Raw genomic sequence first — 22,520 nt, forward strand, 5'->3', positions numbered from 1 at the left:
AATTTCAAGTTTGTCCACCTCTGTCTGCGGAACTGTCTCCATCGTCAGTTAATTTCAGTTGATTGCTCTGCTCTGATTGGTCGACTCCACCTGGCCACGTGGTTGCTTAGCTACCAAAGCCCCCCCCTCCTCCAACGCAGACATTCTAACTGATAACTGTCAGTTTACTCTAAGTAAACAGACATGGCTTTCTTCATAAAACACAAGACCTTATAACTTGACCATACATTGTCCAATCTGCCTCAAACTTGTCATGCATGATGATGGTTCATCACTTTTCAGTTCTACATAACAATAATTCATAAATTCCCGCCCTTTTTATTAGCCACGCCCCCTTTTACTAACTAGTGAACCGTTTGTCCTAGAGACTTGTATGAGGTGTGAGTGTACTCAGCAGAAAGTCCCTGTTTAATCCGTGCCCCTTTTGATAAGCCACGAGAGTCACAGTCCAGAGGCAAGCACACAATCAAAATTTCTTTAGGAATTTTCTAGTTTTGTGTGCTTGCTTGCAAAAGCACACTAACTACTATTCACCGGGACTATTTTTATTATTCTTCCGTTTCTTCCGTGTCATTTTTCGGTCGACTACTCCTCCCAGAGTTCTGGTCGCACATACACAAAAAAGGTATCAAATCGACCGGCTTGCCCATGACAAGTGTGCTATGACTTTTATAAGGGTTTCGACAAACGGTTTTCAAATTATTGGGAAAAAACACGTCAAAAAATCCCCCCAATGTAACCCTATGGAGAGTCTAGAGTGGTGATGTAATCAAACAGAGTGTAGAGGGAGAGAACGAATTGTCAAAAAATAAATTTGAAAACTGCGCTCCAGGCCGCAAATTTCACTCTACAGAAATAATTTATACATAGAAACGTAGGAAAATTTGTCCCCTCACTCACAATCCTCTGGTAAAGCTGTCAGAGTTATAGTTTGGGCGCAGGACGCACAGGTGCACAAACAAAACACATCAACTGCCTCATTGGCTCCCATATTAAAAATGCAGGAAGATTTCTCCCCAAAATTTTTTTTACAGTTTTTTAAAATCGCTCTAACGAAGCTATTTTTTCATCTTTCTTTAAAAAAAATATATGTAGACGTTCAGTAAGAACTCACGACGCTCAAAGTGAAGTCGGATCAATGATAGGTATTATGGTTTTGCCAAAAATGCTTTCTGTTCGAGGCCAGAATTTTCAGTTTGTCCACCTCTGTCTGCTCACTGTCATGGAACTGTCAGTTAATTTCAGTTGATTGCTCTGCTCTTATTGGTCGACTCCACCTGGCCACCTGGTTGCTTAGCTACCAAAGCCTCCCCCCTCCCCCCTCCCTCCTCCAACACAGACATTCTAACTGATAACTGTCAGTTTACTCTAAGTGAACAGACCTAATAACTTGACCATACATTGTCCAATCTTCCTCAAACTTGCCAAGCATGATGATGGTTCATCACTGACCACTTATACATAATAATGTTTCATAAATTCCCGCCCTTTTTGATTAGCCACGCCCCCTTTCATAACTAATGAACCGTTTGTCCTAGAAACTTATACAAGGTGTCAGATTACTCGGCATGAAGTCCCTGTTTAACTGGTGATTGATAACCCCGCCCCTTTTGATTAGCCACGCCCCCTTTCATAACTAATGAACCGTTTGTCCTAGAGACTTGTATGAGGTGTCTGTGAACTTAGGACAGAGTCCCTGTTTAACTGCTGATTCAAGCCACGCCCCCTTTGAGTGACCACGCCCCCTTTTACTAACTTGTGAACCGTTTGTCCTACAGACTTGTATGAGGTGTCTGTGAACTCAGGACAGAGTCACTGTTTGACTGTTGATTTGAGCCACGAGAATGATGGTCCAGAGGCAAGCACACAATCAAAATTTCTTTAGAAATTTTCTAGTTAGTGCCACGGCTGAGCAGCGAGGCACTCATCTTCACTGCAAGCAGTGAGGATGAGTGCCTCGTGCGAAGCACGAGGCATCTCTTATTATTGCTCATGTTTATTATTAGTGCCACGGCTGAGCAGCGAGGCACTCATCTTCACTGCAAGCAGTGAGGATGAGTGCCTCGTGCGAAGCACGAGGCATCTCTTATTATTGCTCATGTTTATTATTTATTTATTATAGATTATTCTTCCGTAAAAACTTTGGCGCGTAACTAGTCTCGCAGCTTTGAGAAATCGCGAAAAGTAAAAACGTCAAAAGTTGCGCCCTAATCGGGAATCGTGTGGAATGACTTTTATTAGCGATCGGAGCGCACGTTTTCGCACAACGTGCACAAACGTGCACTTTTTGGTCCATCCGGAACGCATTGCGCCAACTTTGGGGCCTCACCATTCGCAAACCGTTGCTCGTAAAATTCCGAACCGATTTAGAAAGTTGTAGGGCCTGAATTTAACTCTAGTCCTGTGAAATTTCAAAGCGATTGCACGTATAGTTTTCGCACGAAGTGCGAAAACATTTCCATTTTTCCAAACTAATGGGGAGGGCGATTTTCCCATGTGTGTGTATTGCGCGGAATGTTCAGACTCTAGAGCGGTGATGTCATCAAGCAGAGTGGAGAGGGAGAGAACGAATTGTCAAAAAATAAATTTGAAAACTGCGCTCCAGGCCGCAAATTCCACTCTACAGAAATAATTTATACATAGAAACGGAGGAAAATTTGTCTTCTCACTCACAATCCTCTGGTAAAGCTGTCAGAGTTATAGTTTGGGCGCAGGACACAGAGAAGTGCCACCAAAACGCATCAACTGCCCCATTGAGTCCCATATTAAAAACACGTGAGGATTTTTGAAAAAATCAGATGTAAGAGTTTTTTTAAATCGCTCTAACAAAGCTATTTTTTCATTTTTCTTAAAAAAAAATATATGTAGACGTTCAGGAAGAACTCAGGACGCTCAAAGTGAAGTCAGATTAGTGATAGGTGTTATGGTTTTGCCAAAAATGCTTTCTGTTCGAGGCCAGAATTTTCAGTTTGTCCACCTCTGGCTGCTCACTTTAGCAAAGCATTGTCAGTGACAGTTAGTTTCTGTTGATTGCTCTGCTCTGATTGGTCGACTCCACCTGGCCACGTGGTTGCTTAGCTACCAAAGCCCCCCCCCCCTCCCTCTCCCCTCCTCCAACACAGACATTTTAACTGAAAACAGTTAACTCTTTTAACTTGACCATACATTGCCCAATCTGCCTCAAACTTGTCATACATGATGATGGCTCATCACTGATTGTCTACATAACAATATTTCATAAATTCCCGCCCTTTTTGATTAGCCACGCCCCCTTTCTTAACTAATGAACAGTTTGTCCTAGAAATTTGTATGAGGTGTCAGATTACTCAGCATGGCGTCCCTGTCTAACTGTTGATTGATAACCCCGCCCCTTTTGATAAGCCACGCCCCTTTTACTAACTAGTGAACCGTTTGTCCTACAGACTTGTATGAGGTGTCTGTGGACTCAGGACAGAGTCCCTGTTTGACTGGTGATTGAAGCCACGCCCCCTTTGAGTAGCCACGCCCCCTTTTACTAACTAGTGAACCGTTTGTGCTACAGACTTGTATGAGGTGTCTGTGGACTCAGGACAGAGTCCCTGTTTGACTGGTGATTGAAGCCACGCCCCCTTTGAGTAGCCACGCCCCCTTTTACTAACTAGTGAACCGTTTGTCCTACAGACTTGTATGAGGTGTCTGTGAACTCAGGACAGAGTCCCTGTTTAACTGCTGATTTAAACCACGAGAATCATCCGGCAGTAGTCCCGTGGCACTCCAAAATTTCCCTGGAATTTTGTTTCTAGTGTCTTATTATTATTCTTCCGTTTCTTCCGTGGTGTTTTTTCGGTCGACTACTCCTCCCAGAGTTTTGCTCGCACATACACAAAAAAGGTATCAAACCGACCGGCTCGCCCATGACAAGTGTGCTATGACTTTTATAAGGGTTCCGACAAACGGTTTTCAAATTATTGGGAAAAAACACGTCAAAAAATCCCCCCAATGTAACCCTATGGAGAGTCTAGAGTGGGGATGTAATCAAACAGAGTGTAGAGGGAGAGAACGAATTGTCAAAAAATAAATTTGAAAACTGCGCTCCAGGCCGCAAATTTCACTCTACAGAAATAATTTATACATAGAAACGTAGGAAAATTTGTCCTCTCACTCACAATCCTCTGGTAAAGCTGTCAGAGTTATAGTTTGGGCGCAGGACGCACAGATGCTCAAACAAAACACATCAACTGCCTCATTGGCTCCCATATTAAAAATGCAGGAAGATTTCTCCCCCAAATTTTTTTTACAGTTTTTTAAAATCGCTCTAACAAAGCTATTTTTTCATCTTTCTTTAAAAAAAATATATGTAGACGTTCAGGAAGAACTCAGGACGCTCAAAGTGAAGTCGGATCAATGATAGGTATTATGGTTTTGCCAAAAATGCTTTCTGTTCGAGGCCAGAATTTTCAGTTTGTCGACCTCTGTCTGCTCACTGTGAAGGAACTGTCAGTTAATTTCAGTTGATTGCTCTGCTCTTATTGGTCGACTCCACCTGGCCACCTGGTTGCTTAGCTACAAAAGCCTCCCCCCTCCCTCCTCCAACACAGACATTCTAACTGATAACTGTCAGTTTACTCTAAGTGAACAGACTTCATAAAACATGAGACCTTATAACTTGACCATACATTGTCCAATCTTCCTCAAACTTGCCAAGCATGATGATGGTTCATCACTGACCACTTATACATAATAATGTTTCATAAATTCCCGCCCTTTTTGATTAGCCACGCCCCCTTTCATAACTAATGAACCGTTTGTCCTAGAAACTTGTATAAAGTGTCAGATTACTCGGCATGAAGTCCCTGTTTAACTGGTGGTTGATAACTCCGCCCCTTTTGATTAGCCACGCCCCCTTTCATAACTAATGAACCGTTTGTCCTAGAGACTTGTATGAGGTGTCTGTGAACTCAGGACAGAGTCCCTGTTTAACTGCTGATTCAAGCCACGCCCCCTTTGAGTGACCACGCCCCCTTTTACTAACTTGTGAACCGTTTGTCCTACAGACTTGTATGAGGTATCTGTGAACTCAGGACAGAGTCACTGTTTGACTGTTGATTTGAGCCACGAGAATGATGGTCCAGAGGCAAGCACACAATCAAAATTTCTTTAGAAATTTTCTAGTTATTCTTCCGTTTCTTCCGTGTCATTTTTCGGTCGACTACTCCTCCCAGAGTTTTGGCCGCACATACACGAAAAAGGTATCAAATCGACCGGCTCGCCCATGACAAGTGTGCTATGACTTTTATAAGGGTTTCGACAAACGTTTTTCAAATTATTGGGCAAAAACACGTCAAAAAATCCCCCCAATGTAACCCTATGGAGGCTCTAGAGTGGTGATGTCATCAAACAGAGTGTAGAGGGAGAGAACGAATTGTCAAAAAATAAATTTGAAAACTGCGCTCCAGGCCGCAAATTTCACTCTACAGAAAAAATTTATACATAGAAACGTAGGAAAATTTGTCCTCTCACTCACAATCCTCTGGTAAAGCTGTCAGAGTTATAGTTTTGGCGCAGGACGCACAGATGCACAAACAAAATGCACCAACTGCCGCATCGGCTCCCATATTAAAAATGAAGGAAGATTTCTCAAAAAAAAATTTAACAGTTTTTTAAAATCGCTCTAACAAAGCTATTTTTTCATTTTTCTTAAAAAAAAAACATATGTAGATGTTCAGGAAGAACTCAGGACGCTCAAAGTGAAGTCGGATCAATGATAGGTATTATGGTTTTGCCGAAAATGCTTTCTGTTCGAGGCCAGAATTTCAAGTTTGTCCACCTCTGTCTGCGGAACTGTCTCCATCGTCAGTTAATTTCAGTTGATTGCTCTGCTCTGATTGGTCGACTCCACCTGGCCACGTGGTTGCTTAGCTACCAAAGCCCCCCCCCCCCTCCTCCAACACAGACATTCTAACTGATAACTGTCAGTTTACTCTAAGTAAACAGACATGGCTTTCTTCATAAAACACGAGACCTTATAACTTGACCATACATTGTCCAATCTGCCTCAAACTTGTCATGCATGATGATGGTTCATCACTTTTCAGTTCTACATAACAATAATTCATAAATTCCCGCCCTTTTTGATTAGCCACGCCCCCTTTCATAACCAATGAACCGTTTGTCCTAGAAACTTGTATAAGGTGTCAGATTACTCGGCACAGAGTCCCTGTTTAACTGGTGATTGATTGCCCCGCCCCTTTTTATTAGCCACGCCCCCTTTTACTAACAAGTGAACCGTTTGTCCTAGAGACTTGTATGAGGTGTCAGTGCACTCAGCAGAAAGTCCCTGTTTAATCCCTGCCCCTTTTGATAAGCCACGAGAGTCACGGTCCAGAGGCAAGCACACAATCAAAATTTCTTTAGAAATTTTCTAGTTTTTATTATTCTTCTTCCCAAATGATCGCATATTTCACTGCCTGAACATACCCCAAAACTCATGAAACTTTAAATATAAGTCACACCTGGCGAAAAATTTTATAATCTATTGTCATCCTGAATTTCCACCACTAGGTGGCGCTATAATAAAGGAAAGTGCGTTTTTGCTAATAACTCCCACATACTTTATCGCACATTCAAAAAACTTATGTCCACGCGTTCACTGAGTTGTGCTGAATCTCGTGATATAAGCCACGCCCATTTTCGTCTGGAGTTTTTTTTCGCAAATTCGCGAAATGTCGTAAACCTACTTTTTCGAACTCCTCCTAGGCAATTTCATCGTTTTGCACCAAACTTTGCACACAGCATCTATGGACCCTCATGACAAAAAGTTATTAAAAGAATTTTGATTACCCAAAGAATACTCAAGTTATTAAATAACAACTTCCTGTAGGTGGCGCTATTTTCAACACAAAACACGAAGTGTTGCATATCTCCACATTGGTGAGTCTGAATGACATGAAACTCAGGTTACTACTTCCCCATGAGCACCTGAGGCTCGCCGCAAAATTTTGGCCGATGACCATTAGGTGGCGCTCTTTAAATTGAAGTATTTTATATCTCTACATCGGTTGGTCGGATTAACACCAAACTTGGTATACTTATTGTCAATGCCCTCCTGAGGATAACCCTTGAAGGTTTTATTGATCGGCCCCTAGGTGGCGCTCTGGCGGCAGTCTAATTTAATAAGTGCCACTGTGCCCAGACCATAATACTTAAGGCAATGAAATTCATAGGGGTGGTATAGACTGGCCCCTGTAACGCACAAACCCCGACGGCAGCATGCCCCGACATGCGTGTACTGCGAGGGCCCGTTCAGTACTGCGCGCAGTCCTAGTTCTTATTGTATTTCGAATGATTATTCTTTTTATTTTTATTTTTTTTCTTCCCCCCAAATGATCGCATTTTTCACTGCCTGAACATACCCCAAAACTCATGAAACTTTAAATATAAGTTACACATGGTGAAAAATTTTATAATCTATTGTCATCCTGAATTTCCACCACTAGGTGGCGCTATAATAAAGGAAAGTGCGTTTTGGCTAATAACTCCCACATACTTTATCGCACATTCAAAAAACTTATATCCACGCGTTCACTGAGTTGTGCTGAATCTCGTGATATAGGCCACTCCCATTTTCGCCTACCGTTTTTTTTCGCAAATTCGAGAAATGTCGCAAACCTATTTTTTCGAACTCCTCCTAGGCAATTTCATCGTTTTGCACCAAACTTTGCACACACCATCTATGGACCCTCATAACAAAAAGTTATTAAAAGAATTTTGATTACCCAAAGAATACTCAAGTTATAACATAACAACTTCCTGCAGGTGGCGCTATTTTCAACACAAAACACAAAGTGTTGCATATCTCCACATTGGTGTGTCTGAATGACATGAAACTCAGGTTGCTACTTCCACATGAGCCCCTGAGGCTCTCTGCAAAATTTTGGCCGATTACCACTAGGTGGCGCTCTTTAAATTGAAGTATTTTATATCTCCACATCGGTTCGTCGGATTAACACCAAACTTGGTATACTTATTGTCAATGCCCTCCTGAGGATAACCCTTGAAGGTGTTATTGATCGGCCCCTAGGTGGCGCTCTGGCGGCACTTTATTTTAATAAGTGCCACTGTGCCCAGACCACAAGACTTAAGGCAATGAAATTCATAGGGGTGGTATAGACTGGCCCCTGTAACGCACAAACCCCGACGGCTGCATGCCCCGACACGCATGTACTGCGAGGGCCCGTTTAGTACTGCGCGCAGTCCTAGTTTTTATTATTCTTTGTCCCAAATGATCGCATATTTCACTGCCTGAACATACCCCAAAACTCATGAAACTTTAAATATAAGTCACACCTGGTAAAAATTTTTATAATCTATTGTCATCCTGAATTTCCACCACTAGGTGGCGCTATAGTAAAGGAAAGCGCGTTTAGGCTAATAACTCCCACATACTTTATCGCACATTCAAAAAACTTATATCAACGCGTTCACTGAGTCGTGCTGAATCTCGTGATATAAGCCACGCCCATTTTCGCCTGGAGTTTTTTTTCGCAAATTCGCGAAATGTCGCAAACCTACTTTTTCGAACTCCTCCTAGGCAATTTCATCGTTTTGCACCAACCTTTGCACACAGCATCTATGGACCCTCATGACAAAAAGTTATTAAAAGAATTTTGATTACCCAAATAATACTCAAGTTATTAAATAACAACTTCCTGCAGGTGGCGCTATTTTCAACACAAAACACAAAGTGTCGCATATCTCCACATTGGTGTGTCTGAATGACATGAAACTCAGGTTACTACTTCCCCATGAGCCCCTGAGGCTCTCTGCAAAATTTTGGCCGATGACCACTAGGTGGCGCTCTTTAAATTGAATTATTGTATATCTCGACATTGGTTGGTCGGATTGAAACCAAACTTGGTATACTTATTGTCAATGCCCCCCTGAGGATAACCCTTGAAGGTTTTATTGATCGGCCCCTAGATGGCGCTCTGGCGGCAGTTTAATTTAATGAGTGTCACTGTGCCCAGACCATAAGACTTAAGGCAATGAAATTCATAGGGGTAGTATAGACTGGCCCCTGTAACGCACAAACCCCGACGGCAGCATGCCCCGACACGCGTGTACTGCGAGGGCCCGTTCAGTACTGCGCGCAGTCCTAGTTAAAAATACATTTCATCTTAAAACCCGATTTTGCAGTTTTGTGAAAGTGTTCTTATTTGAGATTTGTTCTTTAGTAAGAACAGAATTTACGCACACCAAAGAGCAAATTACATGTTTGTCATTGGGTTATTATGTTTTCTTTCATCAATCATACAGATATATCAAATAATCCCATTCATATTTTTTTATCTATTATAATTTTTTAATACTTTGTATCTTTTATACGTTTTTTAAGATTTTGTTAATTTTAGATATTTAGATATTTAGTTGTGGTTCCCTGCAGCCATCACAATTCTTTGAAATAACGCTGTAAAAATAAAAACTAGGACAGACCCCCTTAACATCACAAAGCCAAGTCAACCCTCTGGGGCTGCACCAGCAGTTCTATTGCTGTCAACTCTGTATTTCCATAATATCCTGCTAAATCTACAAACTGGAACTTGTCTGCAGTGACATACAACCACAAGGTTGTAATTCTATTTGTGTACAAGGTACATTGTGTGTGTGTGTGTGTGTGTGTGTGTGGTTAACTAATTCCTGGAACAATCATTACCATCCTGTTATGTGCAATGGATACACTGCTGACTCCTCCAGGAAATAAGACAAACCTTAGATACAACTCGGTAACAAGAAATGTTTGTAGTAACATTATACTAGCATGATTCAAAGTAATAAACAACAAATATAATTTGACAGTATGTTAACCAAGACCAGCTACCTATACAACGCTGTTATTGTCCCCAAATTAATATAAAGTTTTCACATACAAATGATTGGCCACGTGTGCATGATGGCCGATGTGATGTAAAGTCCAGTAAGTCTAGAGGGACGTGTACTTTTGTTCTACAACTGACATCATAGGGCATTCAAAGAATGATGTCTAAAGGGAATCATTGTTGTAATCAGATGTTAGTTTGCTGTTATTGATGTTCATGTGATGATTTATTTATTGTTCTAAAGCCTACATCTCCTTATACCTTCTTTTAACCCCTCCAGCGCCAATGTGTGCAGTATGCTCTTAAGGCTCGACCATTGCGATGTTATATTCCCAAGAATCCCTACCAGTATCAGGTGTGGTACATTGTCACCTCCTGCTACTTTGAGTACCTTATGTTCCTCCTGATTATGCTCAACACCATGTGTCTGGGAATGCAGGTATGAATACATCACACACACATAACACACATTTTCTTTCCATCTATCTGTTTGTCTGTCTCTTAGTGGGGAACTACAATTTTCTCTTAATGACTTTCTCAAATTTAACACACACATTTTAAGTTTCTTGAAATATTCATCAGTTATAAATCCATGTCAATTACTTTTGGAAGTCCACAGATACCACTCTGCACATCCTCCAACAGCACTTATTTGAAAATCTGTTTTTTTAACTGGATCACCTGTTACTTCCACATCAGGAATAAATGTCAGGAGTTGAGTTTTCAAAAAAGGATGAGTGGTGTTTTTGCTGCATGCTAAATTAATTGGAGCACACAGGGCCAAATTGCCCCCATTAGGCTACAATTTGTCTGGTTGCAAACAATCAATATCTCATTCATATGTTTTTTTGTAAACATCCAGTTCATCTCACTTCACATAATACAGACCAGGACAACATGACCTCAAGAAAAATTCACAGAGAACAACAAGGGCAGACCAACATTACAGATCTATTTTAAGCAAATATTTTCTGGTTCAGTTAAAATCACAAAAATACCTCATCTGTAAGTATGTTTGCATGTCATTTACAATGGAGCCTGTTTAACAACATTACACCTCAACTGTCTCTCAACCCTTCTCTTCAGTGAATGCAATAAATATTGTTGTCATTCTCACAATACCTATAGTCGTATAATATTTATCCATTTCTGGCTCAATTATTTCTAATGTTAGCTGCTGTCTGTATAAGAGTATTCTCATCTCTGAACATGCCTTAATTTAACTTAAAAAAACACAGCTACAGCTGCTTTTAAAGGGCAGACTGTCTGGCCTTTAAAGCCACACTGGTTACTGAACCCTAAATTTCTAGAATATGTTGTCCAACTGAATACATTCTAATATCTGCCTCAATTAGATGGGAGGCTTTTAAAACATGCATTCGGGGTCAAATGATGGGCTATTCCAGAAAAAAATCAAATAAACAATATTTACAGATGTTAAAGCAACATAAAGGAGCTTGAGTTGGTAATAAAAATAAACGAACATGGAGAAGCAACAAAAATTTGTCATTTTAAGAGCAAAGTATAGCAAGCTGTTCACTAATAAGGCCTTCGCGGGATTAATTAGGCTTAAGCTGCCCTATTATGACCAGGGAGAAAGGGCAGGGAAACTACTAGCATGGCGGATAAAAACAATGCGAAATGACAGCTCAATCACTGAGATCATGACTCCAAATGTGAAGAAAACTTCAAATCCCCCCAAAATGAATGATACTTTTACGTCCTACTCACAATTATATTAATCAGAAAACCTTGTAACAACTGAAACACTCAATAACTTTTTAATAATTAAGAGATTCCTTCACTTAGTGCAGAAACTAAATTAGATTCCCCAATCACAATAGCTGAAGTATCTGATGTAATTGACAAAATGAAAGGAGGAAAGGCCCCTGCCCCAGATGGGCTGCCTATTGATATCTAATGCATTTTAAAAAATAAGTAATTATCTCCAGTTCTTGATATGCTGGTGGAAAGCTTTTAAACGGTTGAGTTACCTCCATCCCTGCGTAACACTCTTTTCCTGTGTAATTTGCTTGCCCAAGGATACGACATGCAGACTTCCATTATCAGGGATTGAACCACTAGCCTTCCCGTCAGTGGGCAACCACCAAAAAAAAGAACTTTAATGAATGTGCAATATACTTACAACTTCAAATGAATAAATAACAAGTTTTAATGAATTCATATTTTCCACAAGAGCCTGCTGCATGGAGTACAAATGTGGGAGCGGGGCATAACAGACTCCGGGAAAAAGATTCTCACCAGTTCCTGATCTGACCATATGAATGTTATGTTAGCAATTGTTAATGTTATATTTAAAAGTTAAGAGCTAACATACATGTGCAATCAGTCTTTCTTGCTGTTAATCTTTACCTTTTTAACCCACAGCACTGTAACCAGTCAGACCATGTGACTTACCTGTCTGACATGCTGAATGTGATTTTCACTGTTCTCTTCACTGTGGAGATGATCCTTAAACTCATGGCCTTCAAAGCCAAGGTTTGTCAAAATATAACCATTAGTACATTTTTCAGCTTAATTATTTTGAGTTTGACTCTGTGATTAATCACTTATTAATTTAACTTAAAAGTTCAACTTTGAGGGCCAAACTTCCTGCAATCCATTTAATGTAAATTTACAGTGACAACAAGTACCAAGCACCTTTATGGAAGCAAAACACATCTTCCAGGAATCATTCAGTCACATACACATGCATCATTTTTCAAGTGTACCTCTTTTCACATAAAAGCACATGGATACTATAGTGAGTCATGCTTAGTGCAGTTCTTTTAGTAGAGCTTAGTGTTTGAAATGTTTAATTTCTTTATTAACTGGAATCAATCAAAACTTTGAATAAATAGTAAATATTGTCTTGTTCACACATTTTAGCCAAGCTTAAAAAAAGTTGTGTCTTACGTAATAGGAGTCTGTCTGCAAGTCTCAGTTAAAAGGGGTGTGCCCCTTATGATTGGAATAGCTGGTAAGCTCAAGTATGACAGACTTTTGATAGCAATAGCATCCAGTCAAAGGGGATATCGATTTTTAGGTTTGTTTTGAAGGAGTCACCATTGACCTACCCTTTCTTTTATGAAGTTAATGGCTTGCGAGACTGTGAATCCACCATACTAGTGGGAGAATGCTGTTCTGTTAGGGATCCGTTCATGCACTTTGGTGCATTGTTAAACTTTGGTCATATTTTGGTATAGTGATTTTCCACTAGCCTAAACACATTTTTTTATTGTATGTATATGACTTATTGTAATGTTACAATAATGGCTTTGGGTTTGGAAGAGTTTTTGTTGGTTGTTAAGGATATGACCAACGATACAGGAGCTTATTGCTTGTATTATGATGAAGTGTGTGGGGTCAGTACCTAGTATGGAAATAAATATATAAAATCTGAATAAATAAACTAAAATAAATATCAATCTGTTAAGCCTATTGAATGTCCCCATAAGAAATGCACAGGTTCATCTACTTCAAGGTAGAGGTTGAATCAAGGCTTATTCAGCAAAAATAGTTAAATTATTTTAGTGTGTAGGTGTTCAAATTTTACATCAAGCCCATATCAGCTTGTACTGCACCATCCACAGTTGCAGAGTCATTTCTGAGACTAAGTCTGGGAGGTAACTGTTGAACCTGTTGACCTTGCAGAGGCTATGGCTAATACACAGAGTGGTAGGTCTTCTGGCACATGGACCGTGAATGCCTCTTCAAGCTCACCTGCTATTTTTTTCATGTGCAGCAGCACAAAGCGCTAAAGGACTAGGTGAAGTGGACATAATAAGGTTCTACAAAAGACCACATACTTAGTAAACTACAAACTATAGTTACAAAAATCAGATTGGTATTACATTTGGCTTAGGCGACTAACTTCACTTTTATGAGAAAAGAGGTGCACAAATCAACTTGTTATGATGATGTCATGCAGGGACGAACTTAAATGCACACTTGTCTTGTTTTTCAAAGGGTTATTTTGGAGACCCCTGGAATGTCTTTGATTTTGTCATCGTCATTGGAAGTGTTGTGGACGTGATGCTGAGTGAAATTGATGTGAGTACTATTGACCTCTCACTTTCTTGTCTGTGTCTGTAACAAACACACATACTCACAAATTCTAAACACACATAGAATATTTATTGTATATTTTGGGGCATTGCATTGAGTGACTCATTTACTGGTTGCTTAAAACCTCTTGACATTCAGTTGTACCGTGCAGGATATCTTGTCGAGAAGTTGGCTGCAGAGTTGGGCTTTTTTTGTTTTTGCGTGGTGATTTGTCATGGCAATTTTCAGAGCGGTCCTCACACCTCTAATGTCATGATATATGAATGAAAATGGGTTCTGTCTCCTCTAAACATACATATCCACTTTATGCCAATCCCATTCAGTTTAAGACAAAGCCACAGTATCTTCTGTATTAGCCTACTGTATTTTAATAGTTCTGCATACTGGGGCCCCTAAAAAATCTGTGAATTACATAAATTGGGTATCACTGGAAATCTGAAAGTCTTATGGATTCTATGAGCCCAATTTTATTTTCATGTGAGGTGATTTCATGGTAGCCTCCATAGCAGAGCATTTCTTGAAACTTTATACCTGTTGTCACCTCTAGCATAATCACAGTCTGTAGCAGAGTGAGCGGGGGAGGCCCCATCTAACATGGAGAGATTTAAACTTGTGTGGAAAATCTTGAGAATACATGCAGTAAATGTATTGCTGACGAAATGTGTTTTTTTTCTGCTTTCCATCTCTCATTGTGACTTATTGCCACAGATGCACTTCATAGCTAAAAACTCTTTTTTCCTTTTTGACAATACTTCTCAAATGTGTTTCTCTCCCACAGGCAGCACTGGCCTCCTCTGGAGGACTTTACTGTCTCCATGGCTGCACAGTAACTATTCAATTGCTTCACTATTGCATGACATTCACTTGTCACATGAAATTTGTCTGAACAAGGATTAGACTGACAACTATGTCCAAGGCATTAGGATAGCAACACCCAGTATCACAATCATTTATGATAGCTTAATACTTTATAAATATGGCTCATACATCTTTTTTCAGACTTTCAATATATATTCTCAGGTTTCAAAATATTTTCTCAACTTTCTCTATATATATTCTCAAGTTTCAAAATATATTTTCATATAAATATATACGTAGGCAGGTGTGACAAATGCTGTTTAATAAGAATGCTTTCAAAAATACAAAATGCAAAGTGAGTGAACAGAAGACAAATCTAAACTAGGACTGAACGGGACCGAGCTGAGTGGAGCCGTCGGGGGAGGCCACATCAGCTGAGGCCACGTCGGGCGCGGCGCTGTCGGCGCAGTCCCTATGCGTACCAAATGGCGTGTCTCCTACCACGGTACTCGGGGTAGGGGTAAAACATGTTACTTGCTGTTGCCAGCAGGGGGCGCTGTGACTGTGTGTCAATACTGACATGCGGGTGTGTTGTGGGCTGGCCACTTATCACGTGTGTGAAATTTGGGACAGATTGGACAATGTATGGTCAAGTTATCCAGTCTCGTGTGTTATGGCGAGACGCCATATTTTGTCACCATGCCACGCCCACATAGTGTGACAGGCGGTAAAGCTTTCAATAACTTTTGATCCCAAAGGCCTTGTGATGGTACTGACCAAGTTTGAAGTCCATGGGGTGAAATCTGTCGAAGGAGTGCGTTAAAGTATGCGAGGTGGAAATCAAACCAAGCTGGCGGACTTCCTGTTGGGTTTGAGGTATGGGTCCAAGAGGCTTTGTGGTGCGTCTCTACATGATTCATGTGTGTACCAAATTTCGTGTCTCTACGTGGAGCCCACTGCTAGGGCTAAGTATAAAACATGTGACTTCCTGTAGCCAGCGGGGGGCGCTATGACTGTGTGTCAATATTGACATGTGGGTGTGTTCCAGGCTGGACCCTAATCACTTGTTTGAAATGTGGAACAGCTTGGACAATGTATGGTCAAGTTATCCAGTCTGGTGTTAGATGGCGAGACGCCATATTTTGCGGCCATGACACGGCCACATAGTGTGAAGGTCAGTAAAGGTGTTGATAAGTTGTGTTCCCCAAAGCCTTGTGATGGTACTGACCAAGTTTGAAGTCAATGGGATTAAATCTGTTGGATGAGTTATGTAAAGTATGCAAGGTGGTCATTTTATGAAAGGGGGCGTGGATAAAGCATAAGGGGCGGGGCTTGATGAAAGATGGTTATTTAGAAGTGTTAAGGGCTGGACTCTGATGAAGCATGAGAAGTTTGGGCCAGATGGGACAAAGTATGTAAAAGTTATAACGATCTGTTGTTTTATGGCGAGACGTCATATTTTGCCGCCATGCCATGCCCACATAGTGTGACAGGCGGTAAAGCTTTCAATAACTTTTGATCCCAAAGGCCTTGTGATGCTCCTGACCAAGTTTGAAGAGAAGTGGGTGAAATCTGTCGGAGGAGTTCGTTAAAGTATGCGGTGTGGAAATGGGCCAAAACAGCAGGAAACGCCGTTTTCGATCCAAGATGGCCGACTTCCTGTACGTTTTAGGGTATGGGTTCTTGTGACTTTTTGGTGCGTCTGGCCATGTATGTACCAAATTTCGTGTCTCTACGACATTCCTGTGTGAGGGGCTGAATTTTCTTGACTTTCAAGGGGGCGCTGTTGAGTCATTTTGCCACGCCCATTCCCGGGACCACTATAATACGTAAATTTCAGCGAAATGGTGAGTTTTTGAATATGATAAAGCCCTCAAAAAGGCGATTACTTTTTCTGAAGAAAAATAATAATAATAGACGGACCAATTTCAATAGGGTCCTCGCACCGTTAGTGCTCGGTCCCTAATAATAATAATAATAAACGGACCAATTACAATAGGGTCCTCGCACCTTCGGTGCTCGGTCCCTAATAAACGGACCAATTTCAATAGGGTCCTCGCACCATTAGTGCTCGGTCCCTAATAAAATCAATATTTGGTGTGACCACCAAATTTGCCTTCAAACCAGCATCAATTCTTCTAGGCATTTTTTCACACCTGCCTTTTGCATGGTACTATATATAAATAATTTATTTCTTAATTTGCTTGTTTTATGTATATTTCATATATTTGTTTCGACAGGCAGTGGATCCCATGCAAGCAATTGCCGTAAGTTCCTTTAACTTTAACGTTTTTAAAACATTTTTGGAATTCATGAGTTGGCTCTATGTGATGTACAATATTCCCCATCTCTCCTCACAAAGTCTTCTGAGAACATGAGCGTATCAGTCACATTCTTCAGACTGTTTCGTGTCATGCGTCTAGTAAAACTTCTGAATCGCTCTGAGGGGATACGAAACCTTCTGTGGACGTTCATTAAATCCCTTCAGGTTAGTGCTGTCTTTCAGGATTATTAAGTCTGTTGTTTAGAACTGTCCGCCTTAAAGCGTCATTGGTTATTGTTTTGCAGGCTCTTCCCTATGTGGCCCTGCTCATCCTCATGCTGTTCTTCATATATGCTGTGGTTGGAATGCAGGTATACACACACACATGCACACTCATACACAAGTCACCCATTAATAATAACAATATCATATATATCATATATCTGAATATTTTCACTTGTGAATGGCTGGAAGGTGTGAATTACTAACGAGACACCTGTTACATATGTGTAGACACAGAGCCGGCCCAAGTCTCCGTGGGGCCCTAAGCAGAATTCGATTTTGGGCCCTCTCTTTCTATGAAAAATTTTATAACAGCAGCAGCAATCATCACTCATACATCCAAAAAATAAAAACATTTTTTGGTAATTGCTCTTGGGGGGCCCCCTAGTGGCCACAGGGCCCTAAGCAGTCGCTTAGTTTGCTTATGCCTTGGGCTGGCTCTATGTACACAGGAGAAGAAGAAAAAAACAGTCAACAATAAAACATTTACTCAGTTAGATTAGATTTCTTTTGGTAAAAGAATAATAGGGTTAGCAACATGGGCATTATTATTATGTCAGGATATAGGGACCTTTATATACTTTATATAAAATGTACCAACTATAGGTTCAATAGCTTATCAGTTAACCATGCAAATGTAATTTAAAATGTTTTGATATTTGTGTGAATCTGTATATCAAAAGTGAATAGAAATTAACAGGTGTAAATAACATTGAGCACTACACAATGTTGTCACTGCTGGAGACCATTTTAATAAAGGATGTGGCACTTTTGTTCATGGGGATTATAGTAAATGTTTCAAAAGTCGCTCAAAGTCACCAGATGATCTAACGACCTAATTTGCGTATGTGTTATTTTTTCAACTTTCCCCGATGGCCTGAAAAGGTCAATTAAGTCACCAAGAGGGTCTGATAATTAATTTGTTCTACAGATTTATGATTAGAACTTGACACACAATGCTGAGTTGCATCTTAAACTAACTTTCAAGTTTCAAGTCTATACCACTTCTGTTGACCTATCTCCCCTTAAAAATGCATTGCCCCCCACCTCAAACTTTCTACAAAACGGGGCAGATCCTAAAGGGGTTAATGATCCATAGCTGTGTTGAGTGCATTCATTCATTGTATATTTGGCAATAATGGCTTGAATGGCTTGGCTTGACCAGACAAATCTGGAGCTCATTTTTATTTGCTCTGACAGATGAGTCTGGTCACTGACCGATTTAGACTGATTTGCAGCCACAAAGGCACAAAGGTTGGATAGGATGACTGACATCCAACGAACCTCATGAAACTCAGATCAAACTGTCAAACTTGGCAGTGTTGGGTTTTTCAGAAACATAATGGCCCTCATTTATCAAACGAGTGTACGACAGAAGTGAGAGTAAAGTGGGCATATGATCATTTCTACACAAGGCTCATTTATCAATTTGGACGTGAGCGGAGGGTGCGATCAGATCTCACGTCTGCTCTCAGCTCGTGTATGCGAATTTGAGTCAGCGTGAAGTCCACACGTCTGAGTTGGAGAATTGATCTGAGTCTATAGTATCGATGCCTGGACCTGATAAAACTCTGTGGTGTTTTGTATTTTAATGGTGACAAAGCAAAGCATGTTTAGACTACATCATTTATCATTAAAACATAATCCAAAAATAAATACACCCTGCGATCATGAAATTCTTTAAACAGAATACCAGCAGAGGATATTAAATGTTGTTGTCTTCTGTTATTTACCTTTATTATTATTATTATTATTATTATCATCATCATCATCATCCTGCTGGACACCGGAGCGTCAGCGTCTCCTCCACCAGCAGTTCTGATCCAATAGATACATTTCCAATCAGTGCTGCCACACACTCTGGGACATCATTCTTAGTAAATATAAGATAGATATAATATACCTCCATCATAATAATAGCAATATTCGGATATTATATAGATTATTAGGCTTTATATACCACAATGAATAAATTAAATATTCCAACCTCACCAGGGGCCTCATGTATCAACGCTGCGTACGCAAAAAAACATTGCGTACGCTGTTTTTCCGCACACACCACATGTATGAAAAGTAAACTTGCCGTGAGAATGTGCGGACCGCTCCGCAGCCTTCCGAGGTGCCGTGAGAATGTGCGGTGGCACCGCAAACTTTTGTTTGGCAGAAACTACTGTCTTTTATGCTCTATTTAAAACATGTTTCATGTCTAAACTCATACTACACACAACTGGCATTATTTTTATAGTTTATAGCTCTCGGAAGGAAAATGCCGTTTTCCACCATCAATAAATATGAGGGGATAAATGATTTTCTTTCATCTATTTTCATATTTTAGACTTCACCTGCGTACTGCTGCTTACTTGTGCAATGAAAGTATGTTGAAGTCTATATGTTTTGATGTTAAGATTGTATATTTTCTTAAGTCTATATATTCTGCTATTTCCACTATTTTTATATATACCGAATTTCCAATAAAGTACTTGTGATTCTGATTATGGAGCGCACACATTATTCACAGATAACCTGCCTTAATTACTGTGTCAAAGTCCCGATCGCCGACCGTTTCCCCTTTGGTTTAACATGGAGATGTTAACGCTGCAGGTGCACAGCGAACCATGACGCACAGATCCCTCTCACCGGAGAAAAAACGTGTGTTGGAAATCCTTTCAGAATAAGTCAGGTGTGGTGCATATTTGATCCCATATGTGATGTTTAATTGGGACAACAAGTTAAGTGTGGCTTATAAACTGATGCGTAAAAATGATTTTGGCACGCATTACGCACTGGCAGCTCTAACGGCTCTGACATCATCCAATAACTGTGGAGCTTAGAAGGAGCGTGTTGAGGGACCTTCTGCCATGGTGCAGCTCTCTGATCCGGCTGCATTAACAGCCACAATGACATCTTGTTGCTGAGGCACTAAAAAGCTAATTTTTCCTGCCTCCACCCCGGAGATCACCACGTCTACCTCGCGCGCAGTGGCAGTAAGTTGATTTGTTGTTGTTTTGTCGATAATCAGCGGGCATGCCGGCGATTTATAGTCATTTGCATGTCATTTGCGTATTCATTTTCGGGAGGGGCCGGGGCGTGGCTGGTGGCTCGTGCATGTGCGCTCAGTTCCACGCAGGTTGGGATGTATCAAGGAAAGGTGCGCTGAACCTGGCGTAAGCACAGTTTGATACATGTGGAGGTGAGTTTGCGTACGTACTTTCCTAGTTTTGGGAGTCCGCCATCTTTCAGTATGAAAGTTACGCACTCTTTGATACATGAGGCCCCAGGAGTTTAATGGTCCACTGCTACTCTGCTGACAGCACCACTGATTTCCTTCTTTTTCACTTTTTATGCTGCCAAACAAAACCAGTTTGTTGTGTTGTAGTTGTCGGACGTCAGTGTTTCACTTTCTGACTCAGTTTATTTCCAAAAGGAGGAATTTCTCAAACTTTAAAAACATTGTTTACCTCCATCAACCAAAAAGCTGTGAAAACGTTCAATATGTGCTCCAAATGTAAAATATTCACTGAACTTGTTTGAGTTAATAACTATATATATATATGTATATATAAGTACTTTTATTTCATAAACCTCTGTCGCAGCGTATTTCTGTAATATGTCTATTTCCTCCTATTGTTATTTGTAATGGTGCACTTTGCTAATAAAGCTGACTTTAGAGGGGAAAAAATCCTCTTTTAGGCCGTATTGCGCCCTTCGGTATGGTAAACTCTGGAGGCGAGGCATCTGAATCAGGTATATATTATACAGTCCCTGACAAAAGTCTTGTCGCTTGGGTACAAGTTGACCTTAAGTGCCCCTCAAATATAATTCTAATCATTTTTTTTGCATCTTTTTTTTTTACAAGAAATGGCTAATTTCAATCCCAACAGCTTTTGAAATAATATTTTGGTGCCAAACGAAACTGTTGAAAAGCATTCTAACATTCACAAAGCCCACTGCGTCAGTTTTTGCAAAGACAAAAGTCTTGTCGCCTTGTCATAAAATGCATCCAAACCTAGATTACAGCCTCACCTGTGATCAATAATTAATCAGTCAATTAGTGGGTGTGTATAAAAAGAACCCCAGCACACCAGACCTTCACATAAACTGCAACTTGACCTCTGACAACATGTCTAAGATTCACCCTGAGACCAAAGCGTTGATTATCAAGAGGCTGAAGACCAGATCCACTGCTGAGGTGGCTGACACCTTCAATGTGCAGCGTCAAGTGCAAAGAATAAGAAACAGATTTGAAGAGACTGGAGATGTTTTTGACAAGCCCAGGTCCGGCAGACCCCGCAAGACAACTGCTCAGGAGGACCGTTTGTTGGCTCGAAAATCCAAGGCCAGCCCCTTTTCCACTGCAGCAGAGCTCCACTAGGCCTGGTCACCTCAAGTCCCCGTGTCAACCAGAACAGTTTGTAGAATTCTGTCTCGAAATGTCCTCAATGGTCAAATCAATGCCCAGAAACCAGCACTATACAAAAGGCAATAAAAAAAAACGTGTGGCATTTGCCAAGGCCCACAGCCTGCTAAATGGATGGACGCTGGAAAATTGGAAGAAGGTAGATTTCTCAGATGAATCTGCGGTTGAATTACATCACAGCCGCCGCAAATATTGCAGGGGACCTACTGGAGCCCGCATGGATCCGAGATTCACCCAGAAAACAGTTAAGTTTGGTGGCGGAAAAATCATGGTCTGAGGTTACATCCAGTATGGGGGTGTGCAAGAGATTTGCATAGTGGAAGGCAATATCAATAGCCTAGAATATCAAGAAGTATTAGCTACCTCTTACATTCCCAACCATAAAAGGGGTCAAATTTTGCAGCAGGATGGTGCTCCATCGCATACTTCCATCTCTACATCAAAGTTCCTCGAGGCAAAGAAGATCAAGGTGCTCCAGGACTGGCCAGCCCAGTCACCAGACATGAACATCATTGAGCATGTCTGGGGTAGAATGAAAGGGGAAGCATTGAAGACAAAACCCAAGAATCTTGATGAACTCTGGGAGGCATGTAAGACTTTCTTTGCTATTCCTGATGACTTCATCAATAAATTGTATGAATCATTGTCGAACCGCATGGATGCAGTCCTTCAAGCTCATGGAAGTCATACAAGATATTAAATATGGATCTCACAGCACCACTACTTAATTCACTGATGTTATGCAACATATTTTTGTATTTGAAGTAAATTTTTTGTTCAATTTTCACATTACTCTCTGTAGGCGACAAAACTTTTGTCTTGCCAAAATCTGCCCTTT

The 22,520-nt window shown here is 40.6% G+C and overlaps 1 protein-coding gene across 1 annotated transcript in view; it reads left to right on the top strand.

Annotated features, from left to right (window-relative positions):
- The window catches only part of LOC131968146 (dihydropyridine-sensitive L-type skeletal muscle calcium channel subunit alpha-1-like), a 130,099-nt gene that overhangs the window by 69,867 nt on the left and 37,712 nt on the right, over nucleotides 1-22,520 (top strand). Inside the window, exons 26-32 of the mRNA XM_059328889.1 lie at nucleotides 10,135-10,293; nucleotides 12,243-12,353; nucleotides 13,824-13,907; nucleotides 14,701-14,748; nucleotides 16,961-16,987; nucleotides 17,083-17,208; nucleotides 17,289-17,354. Of these exons, the coding sequence (XP_059184872.1) occupies nucleotides 10,135-10,293; nucleotides 12,243-12,353; nucleotides 13,824-13,907; nucleotides 14,701-14,748; nucleotides 16,961-16,987; nucleotides 17,083-17,208; nucleotides 17,289-17,354 (621 nt within the window). The remainder of the gene's footprint in view (nucleotides 1-10,134; nucleotides 10,294-12,242; nucleotides 12,354-13,823; nucleotides 13,908-14,700; nucleotides 14,749-16,960; nucleotides 16,988-17,082; nucleotides 17,209-17,288; nucleotides 17,355-22,520) is intronic.

The sequence above is a fragment of the Centropristis striata genome, chromosome 3, assembly GCF_030273125.1.
Source record: "Centropristis striata isolate RG_2023a ecotype Rhode Island chromosome 3, C.striata_1.0, whole genome shotgun sequence".
NCBI lineage: Eukaryota > Metazoa > Chordata > Actinopteri > Perciformes > Serranidae > Centropristis > Centropristis striata.